General features: G+C 40.2%; 1 protein-coding gene across 1 annotated transcript; it reads right to left on the bottom strand.

Annotated features, from left to right (window-relative positions):
• Positions 1-474: 474 nt before the first annotated feature.
• On the bottom strand, positions 475-9,489 carry asb6 (ankyrin repeat and SOCS box containing 6). Its single transcript, XM_034118711.1, has 7 exons — positions 9,357-9,489; positions 8,899-9,041; positions 4,730-4,911; positions 3,102-3,208; positions 2,902-3,010; positions 2,727-2,813; positions 475-1,687 (listed from the first exon to the last, which is right to left on the bottom strand). Exons 2-7 carry the CDS (start codon positions 9,003-9,005, stop codon positions 966-968), a joined length of 1,314 nt encoding a protein of 437 aa, XP_033974602.1. The 5' UTR covers positions 9,006-9,041; positions 9,357-9,489; the 3' UTR covers positions 475-965.
• Between the last annotated feature and the right edge of the window lie 248 nt (positions 9,490-9,737).

The raw sequence follows: 9,737 nt of genomic DNA, 5'->3' as shown, positions 1-9,737 counted from the left end.
ACATATGTACCCTGTAGTATTTCCGCATTACAGTGGTGTGTTTCTTTTAGAAGCCGTCTGTTTATTAGCAAAGACGGGATGTGCAGATTGGGGTTTGTGCATATGAGGAAGCAAAAAAAAAAAAAAAAAGAGGAAAGGGCCCCTGAATTCATCTGAATTTAAACATTAGCATTAAGAATGCTTGGTAAAACTTTCCAGGCCAGCAGCCACTGCAGACACATTATGTCACAGTGGAACAGTGTCAAAACATCTACAGGCTTCCTGCAGTGTTGGAGCGTTATATTCCTTTTTTTGTTGCATTCACTCAACTGATGTTTGGTGTATGAACATGCTAAATATATATAGCAACAATTACTTCACTATAACCAGGCAGCCAGTGAGTTTGAGGCACACTCAGCGCTGCACTGCCACTACCTGGTCAGCTACAAACAGTTACATGTTGACAGCCATAAAAAAAAAAATGTCAAACTGATATTTGTGTGCAGCTGTCAGGACTCTGATGGGGAGAAACCCGACTGATTTATTGGTTCATTTTTATATTTAAGCGAGAATATTCACAAATTACACCACCATCATGTTGAGGAGATGAAATATAGATGGAGCCTACTGCGCTGGAACAACTTAAACATGCTGCTCTGTGAATGGCTAAATCTGTGACCCTAACATCTGAGCTGAGAGAGCAACATTGCCATCTGGTGGATTGTATTGTGTATTGCCGCTGCCTAAACTCACTGATATGACTCACTTCACTGTGTGGCAGTTTAAATGTAGTTGTAATTTGACATAACTTTGTGTCTTGAAGTAAACATACACTGGTTGTCTGGTCATTTGGCAGAGAAAACTATGATAAGATTTGAAATAAAGGCCTCAATGGTGCTCAGTACTTTTATACAACTACTACAGGCCTTTTCAGTCCTTCAATTTAGATTTTCAGGTAGAGCACAAACTATTGGTAGCTTATATTGTCAGCGCTGGCTAAGTTGGGGCTTGAAGCAGTCCCAGCCGGGCTTAGGGAAAGGCTCAGGAAGAATAAAGTCTTTCAGTTTGTCCGGTAATGGCAAAGCTTTCACTCTGTCTTCCAGGGGCCCAGGCTGTAGGTGGCTCCTTATAAACGCCCTACAAAAGCTTTGCAGAGCAGGAGGGTTCGCTTCATGCTCTTCTACGCGGCTGTGCAGGTCCTTGAGAGCCTGAGCGTAGGGGTGAGGGTCTCGACCGGGCACAGGGAGCTTCACTTCCACATGCAACGCGATGAGGTCAACCTTCGCTAAGTCGAGCAACACCTCAGCTTGCTCCAGCAGCTCGGAGGCGTGACTCTTATCGGGGCATTGCTGCAGGGCTGTGTGGAGCCGCTGGAAAAGGAGGCTGTACCCTGACCAACAAGAGTCGCCGTGATGGGAGCAAACCAAAGACGCTCCGCTCCGGATTAACAGCACCGCCAGAGGGAAGAGCAGGTCGAAGTGCTCCAGGCTCGTCTGCGTCAGGGTGGGCATCACCGAGGACTTGCCGTCCGCGTTCAGACAGGAGCTGGGGTCCACACCGTGAGACAAAAGTAGCTGTGTGGCTTTCAAGCAAAAGTTACCCATCTCAGCAGCGTCCTCCGCGGTGGCCTCCAGAGCCTCCGTGACCACAAACACCAGCAAGGACAAAGCCGTTTCACCGTCTAAAGAAGCCGCATTCACGTCAGCGCCTGCAGAGAAGAAAGCATCACACAGAACAATATTTAGGTTATGAGTAAATTCAAATAATGAGCCAATTTGTCAATAAACTATATTTAATGATGATCATTTCTACAAATTAGTAATTGTTTAGGCCCTTTATGAAAATACTAAAACAAAACTACCGAGCATTGACTGGTTTTAAATTGAGCCTTTGCTGCCTACATTAAAGGCTACTCCAGACATACATGTATAGTACTTCTATAAGGTTTGGTAACTTTCAAAACAGATCATAATTAGAAAGAATTCATGAGAAGGAATAGTACAAATCAAGGCAGTGGAGAATGACATAGCTTGACCAATAGTCTGTAGTGTTCCTTTCTTTAAATTAAGATTATTTTAAGTGGGTTTTTTATAACAGATTGGCTTGTTGTGATTCTTTACCCACGTATACTGTAAAGCAGCTATAGCAGCTTCTTAAACAAAACATCAAATAACAGGACCGGGCATGTCAATCAATATTAAACAAAGAAAAGCAGGATATCTTCATATTTGAGAGGCTCAAACAATATTTATGGCCATATGAACGACAAACTTTTATTTTAAAATATAAATACAATTTTTTGTTTATTGATCAACTTCATCGCAGCTCTGGATGACTTCCAACAGTTGTGATAAACTGACTTTTAATAAAATTCCCAATGTGCTGCTGTTTTATGCTGGTGTTGTAAATACTAATAAAGCAGATTGATGACACCACTACACTGCCTATGAAGACGTGAAAGACTTTGACTCCTAAACCTCCTGCAGTTAAAAGTCTTGTCTGTCGGTCAGTCAGTCGCTTCACACCGGAATCACAGGATTAGTTCTGCTCCATTTTCACTTTCGATAACAACTCTATGTGCATATTTAAACCTGACAACCCCTGAGTTTACTTTGATCTGAAAATGCATACAGGTGGGCAGGTATGCATACTAACACAAGTTCCTGAATGTAGTGGTTTGAGTGCGATTCTGTTTGAAAGCGGACAAGAAGGCAAAGTGAAGATGAAGGCTGTTTCACAGTCAGTACCTCTCTGAAGAAGAAGCTCAATGTTCTCTATGTTGTGCACAGTGAGTCCGTCGCTGCTTGCAAAGGCATGGAGCAAAGGGGTTTTTCCTTTAGGGATGAAACCAAAACAATCAGGTGTTAGAATGAACCAACCAGTGAAAGAATACATATCTTGGAATAAGGCCAGGCAATGTACCATGTTTATCCCTTGCATTGACATCAGCACCGAGCTCCAGAAGGACGAGCAAGCAGGGCAGCCTCTCCAACTCCTCACTGGCCAGATCCAAGGGACTGCTCTCATGGATCTACCAAGTTACATTTATATTACACACACAATGCTACAGAAAGATAATCATGAGAACAAAAGAGGACATAAATCATCCAGAGTTGCCTCACCCTGTCTCTCTTTTCAACGTCTGCTCCGTGCCTGACCAGCAGCCTCACCATGTCTGGTTTGTTCCTCAAAACTGCCATATGGAGAGGGTTATAGTAGGACACTGGGTCTGGATAGAAAAACAGAAATGAATATTAAACAAATGGAGTCTTTATCACATTAAGATTTCTGACAATGCTACATTTTCTTTAAAAGGCATGATGGCCAATTTGCCGCAACCCAATTCATGTTTAAAGGATCTGGTTGAAGGGTGTTTTCAGTACTTCCTTGTGTTGTATTTATTTACTTAGAGCTTCAGATGCAGCATATGTGTTGACTAACTGGTGACTGAGTGTTTTCTCAAGCTGTTGTTGTCAGACTCTTCCATGCTGTAGCTTGCAGCAATCCAGTATACAAGCAGATTATAAACCAAAGTTTATTCTAAGCTTTACATTGAACAGAACAGCCCCCTGTGCCTGATTGTAAATACTAACTACATATATCTATATATTACTGACCATATTATTAAGGGTTAAAACAAACTTGGGTCCGTCCATCTAGTTAATCCGGTTTATTTTGGCTGATTTAAAAGCTGTAGTCATTATTAATATGGTGGATTTTCATTTTCATAACACGAATACTGCTGATACTACTTCCTGAGCTCTTTGTGACATCGAAAAACATAAATATAAATATGATATGCCTTAAAGTGCTGCATGAACACTAACAATGTATTATTATTTTTGCTTGACCAAATGAACCTGTCTAGTAACTAGCTTTACTATCATAAGCTTTTGCTACAGGCCTCTCAGATAGTTTGCACACACTATTTTTGAAACATCAAGGCATGACAAACACAAAGAATAGAGAAGCTTGAACATAGTTGCATGCTATGTGGGAGAATTTGTCAGTGTTAACTTTCTGGAAAAAGGCATTCAATACATGTAAAAGATGATTGAAGCAGCCTCTGCCAGGAAGCCTAATTATGTCCCAGGGGAAAGACATGCTTGCCACCACCAGAGGTCACCACAGCAGAATCTGACACCCTGGCAGATTCTGTCACAGCCGTAAGACATGCAGCACTTTCCACTGCAATTTGCAAAAGGGAGACTTTTTCTCTTCAGTGTATATGGACAACTTGCTCAATTTTAAACATGCAATCCTTGTGTAAGATTGAAAATGGCAGGGCCACTTAGGTCCCACACTTCAAACACTTATTACATTTTCTCTATGAATTCAGGTTGTTGTGCATTTGACAAAGACTCCCGATCACCTATTAAAACTGTAGCAAGATGAAAGCTATTGTAGCTACTAGCCAAAAAAGCGAAAATAATAATATAATACTTCATTGTTCGATCAAGTCTGAAATGTCTCTTGCATCACAGCAGCAAAAATATATACCGTTTGTTACAGAAACAAGTCCTAGAGATTTCTAGTGACAATAAGGCACTTAATTTACAAAGAGGAAAACAATTGATTTAAGTTTAAAATAATAAAAAATGAACACTCATATATAACTTGTCATTGTACACAGTAAGAGAAGTGTGATTAGGATTAGTGTTCCCTTATAGTGTTGTTTAGGGTTATCTGGCTGGCTACTCCTATTTATGTGCCATTTTATTGTGTACAATTAATTTACGAGATAGCTTACCCTCAAAGTTTAGATCAGCTCCGTATCGTAGAAGGATTTCAGCGGCGTCGACCAGTCCATGCTCTGCTACCTTAGAGAGAGAACAGCTGATGCCTTCCACAAACACTTCTGACTGGGACTCTCGCTCCAGAAGCTCCGCCAGAGAGCTACAAGGAGCGGACTCACCCTCAGGGCTTCTGACTCTGAACACAAGAGCAGAAAGGTGTACCGTTTCATCAAAACTGTATGCAATGCTACCAGATCAACTATACATTGTGTACTGGCAGAAGTTATAACAATATAGCTGGAGAAGAACAAACTGACACACACTTGAACATTTCAAATAACTACCTTTTACTGTTATGCATCAGACATGAAGATACATTGGATTTAACCTTAATAACTTTATTAATCTGTTTCACAAAAGGCTTTGAGAAAGAACTCCAATGAACATAATGGAAATAAAATGTGCACAAAAAAATATATATAAGGCATGAAGGCAAGGCAAGTTTATTTATATAGCACCTTTCAACACAAGGCAATTCAAAGTGCTTTACAAAAATGAAAGACATTAAGAAAATGGCATTTAACAGTCATTAAAAAGCAAAGATAATAAAATAAACATTAAAAGAAAAAATACATGAATAAAAGTTACAGTGCAGTTTAAGATATGAATAGTTCAATTAAAAGCAGCGGCAAAAAGAAAAGTCTTCAGCCTGGATTTAAAAGTAGTCAGAGTTGCAGCGGACCGGCAGGTTTCTGGGAGTTTGTTCCAGATATTTGGAGCATAATAACTGACCGCTGCTTCTTCATGTTTAGTTCTGACTCTGGGGACAGAAAGCTGACCCGTCCCTGAAGACCTGAGAGATCTGGATGGTTAATAATTTAGCAGTAGGTCAGACATATATTTTGGGCCTAAACCATTCAAAGCTTTATAAACCAGCAGCAGTATTTTGAAATCAATTATTTGACACACAGGAAGCCAGTGTAAAGATTTCAGAACAGGAGTGATGTGATCCACTTTCTTAGTGTTAGTGAGGACTCGAGCAGCGGCGTTCTGAATTAGCTGCAGCTTTCTAATAGATTTTTTTGTGAGACCTGCAAAGACACCATTACAGTAGTCCAGTCTACTGAAGATAAAAGCATGGACAAGTTGTTCCAAATCATGCTATGACATTAGTCTTTTAATCCTAGATATATTCTTTAGGTGATAGTAGGCTGATTTAGTAATTGTTTTAATGTGACTGTTGAAACTCAGGTCAGAGTCCATGACTACACCAAGGCCCTTTCTCATGTCATCAAATGTCCCTCCTCGACTCCTCGGTCCTCCGGTAGTGACCCGGAAATGAATTTTAGCGCGCCATGTTGAAGGACATCTCATTTCTCGAAATGCACATCGAGGATCGAGCATCGAGCGTCGAGGAGGCTCTCTGGAGGAGCTATAACCGAGGATACACTGATGGGTCCTCCACGGTCCTCCACGGCTCCTCCTTGGATGCATTTCCGGCAACAGTGATGTTTCAAAGAGTCGAGACGCACGGCCGGACTGATCTCAGCCAATCACAGATCTGCATGCATCCCCTGGATAATATTTTATTAACTGCTTTCATCGAGACGCGATGTTTACAGTGAGAACAGCTGTGAGGTCCGTGCAGAAAGCAGAGCAGTGTGTATAATATATATCATATCACTCAGTATAACAGGCCTACTCTCTTTATTTGCTTTAGTTTAGTAGATATCTACAAACAAAGTCGATATTTTTCTAAAACCATTTAGTGCTTCACATAATAAAATACACAACGGCTGTAGCCTGATGATATGCTTTAGGAGCTGTAGGTGCTTGTGTGTGGTGTAGGTGTGTGTGGTGCAGTGTGTGCGTAGATGCAGCGGACAGACAGGTCTCAGTTGGTTTGGTGTCCTCTGCTTACTTGTAATACTTGTAAATAAAACTTTTGGCCCGTTATTTATTTCCCTCATTGTAGCGACCAGAGAGGGGGGGGGATATATCCAGTCTCTGATAGTGTTACGTTATTATGAGAGTGCTCTGTTTGATTCTGAAATTGTATATATTTATATAAATATATACATATATGTGTGTGTGTGTGTGTCTGTGTGTATGTCCGCATCTGTAGCCTGTTATTGTCTCATTATACCGCACTGTGAATGAATCAAAGTAAATATATAAGTCGTCATGAACACATCTGTCCATCAGACAGAGGGCTGCTGTGCCTCCTGTCATCATTAATGGACGTCTCTTTAAAATGACTCCAGTTTTTATTAAATAATGAGAGACATTGGGAAGCGGATGGTATTTTATTTTTTGTGAACAAATTGACCCTTGAGCTCCAGGTTGTGAGTAGTTTTTAAAAGTTTATCAGCTATTCTAATGAAAAGGAACGCGTTATATAATAGTCCCTATTCCGAGTATTTGGGCAGAACATGTAGGCTACTGAGGTGACTATTACATTTGCATGTAATAGTCACCTCAATATCATCCTACACAATCAACACAAATATGTGTAAAATGTTGACATTTGTATATGTTTTTCTAAAACAGCCTGGGGTCAAATTGACCCCAAGGAACACCGATGCGTACAAAGTGCGTACAGGACATTTAAAAAAGATGCTGTGAGGTCCGTGCAGAAAGCAGAGCAGTGTGTATAATATATATCATATCACTCAGTATAACAGGCCTACTCTCTTTATTTGCTTTAGTTTAGTAGATATCTACAAACAAAGTCGATATTTTTCTAAAACCATTTAGTGCTTCACATAATAAAATACACAACGGCTGTAGCCTGATGATATGCTTTAGGAGCTGTAGGTGCTTGTGTGTGGTGTAGGTGTGTGTGGTGCAGTGTGTGCGTAGATGCAGCGGACAGACAGGTCTCAGTTGGTTTGGTGTCCTCTGCTTACTTGTAATACTTGTAAATAAAACTTTTGGCCCGTTATTTATTTCCCTCATTGTAGCGACCAGAGAGAGGGGGGGGGATATATCCAGTCTCTGATAGTGTTACGTTATTATGAGAGTGCTCTGTTTGATTCTGAAATTGTATATATTTATATAAATATATACATATATGTGTGTGTGTGTGTGTCTGTGTGTATGTCCGCATCTGTAGCCTGTTATTGTCTCATTATACCGCACTGTGAATGAATCAAAGTAAATATATAAGTCGTCATGAACACATCTGTCCATCAGACAGAGGGCTGCTGTGCCTCCTGTCATCATTAATGGACGTCTCTTTAAAATGACCGCTCAGAGGAGAGGAGTTCTCATTTCTCTAACCGCCTGCTGCTTCCCCTCCTCGGCTCCTCCGCTCGCATCTCCTGTGGGCGGGACTAAGTCTCGAGGATAGGAGTCGAGGAGGGACATTTGATGACATGAGAAAGGGCCCAAGATTTCTGGCTTCATGTGTTGTTTTGAACATTGCAGACTGAAGCTCAGCGCTAACTTTTATACGTTCTGCCTTGGCTCCAAAAACCATTACCTCAGTTTTATCTTTGTTTAATTGGAGAAAGTTCTGACACATCCAGTCATTGATTTGTTCAATGCACTTACTCAGTGTTTGAATTGGAGCATTTAGAATTTAGTCTCCTGGTGAAATGGTTATGTAAATGTGGGTATCATCCGCATAGCTATGGTAACTTATGTTGTTGTTTTTCATTATCTGAGCCAGTGGTTCATGAACAGTAACGTTTTTTTCTTTTTAGCAAATTACAATAAAATACTCTGACAATTAATTCAGGGTGGTATCCCATGATCTGGGTAATCTTGAATATCCTCACAACAAGTGACTTGAAAAAGCAGTCTGGGTTGAAAAGGTAGAAAAGTAAAAAAGTTATAATAAAATGGGGCAAGGATATGTCAATATCGTGAAAGAACAGACTCACAAAATGTTGCAATTTGTTTTTAACACTTTCATCCCCAGCCTCAGGATTTAGGAGTAATTATTTGATTGTGTTTTACTTAAAAGGATGTTTACTACAAAAACACTGTCCTATTTGTGATTGCAATAAATACCATTTGTTTGTTAAACAAATGTAAGGTAAAGTGATTCCAGTAAGTTTTAAGCATATTTTCTATATAATAACCTGAATTGCAACTACTTTGGTCAGGATAATCGTGAAAACAAATGTCTGCCTACAACTATTTATAAATAATATAAATATGGTGGCTTCAGCTTTACCTGTCCTCGTGACTTCCGCCTCCTTCCAGCAGTCCGACTACACTCATGACAGCGTCCACGAGCGGCTTGTACTCATATATCCTGCGAAACCCATGGAGGAAAGGCATGGCTCCTCCGCTCAACACTGTTTAGTAAGTCAATACCTAAAAAACAAAGTACAACAGTACAAGTCATATAAGGGACTTCATTTTGTATAGAGTCTCTTAACGTTTTGTCGAGCAGACACATGTATTGGTTGGAAATAGGACACAATTTAAACTCATTTTCTACTTTAGACGCGTTGCCACTATGTGCATAGCATTTCATCGTCACCTTCTCAAAAAGTTATATTCTAGCTAGCTAACTTAGCATGCACATGTTAAACGTCACAGTCACTGCTAGCATTGGTAGCTACATTAAATGCATCGCTCATATTTGCTAAATCATGAATGAAATGATCTAAATTGTAAGAAACTCACTGATAACGTTACTCCCGCCGGGTCGTTTCCCTTAGTTCATAACAGGAAGCCCTTGTCCCGCACGCCCACATGGGTCCGACGGTGTTTTTAGTCCCCCTTGAAGCTAAAACAGTGCAACAAAGGTTCCACTTTACGCTCTGTCCTCAAACAATGGCGAATATTTTCTCCACTAAACGAACACTGACAAGTTAACTGATGAATGAAGAGAAAGAAGACTATATGAGGAACAAAAGCTACATCTGCAGTGTTACTCCAGTTTTTATTAAATAATGAGAGACATTGGGAAGCGGATGGTATTTTATTTTTTGTTTATCAGCTATTCTAATGAAAAGGAACGCGTTATATAATAGTCCCTATTCCGAGTATTTGGGCAGAACATGT

Source organism: Trematomus bernacchii, unplaced genomic scaffold (genome assembly GCF_902827165.1).
Source record: "Trematomus bernacchii unplaced genomic scaffold, fTreBer1.1, whole genome shotgun sequence".
Taxonomy (NCBI): domain Eukaryota; kingdom Metazoa; phylum Chordata; class Actinopteri; order Perciformes; family Nototheniidae; genus Trematomus; species Trematomus bernacchii.
Note: the sequence above shows the minus strand (reverse complement) of the source record. Positions and strands in the feature narration are given on the sequence as shown.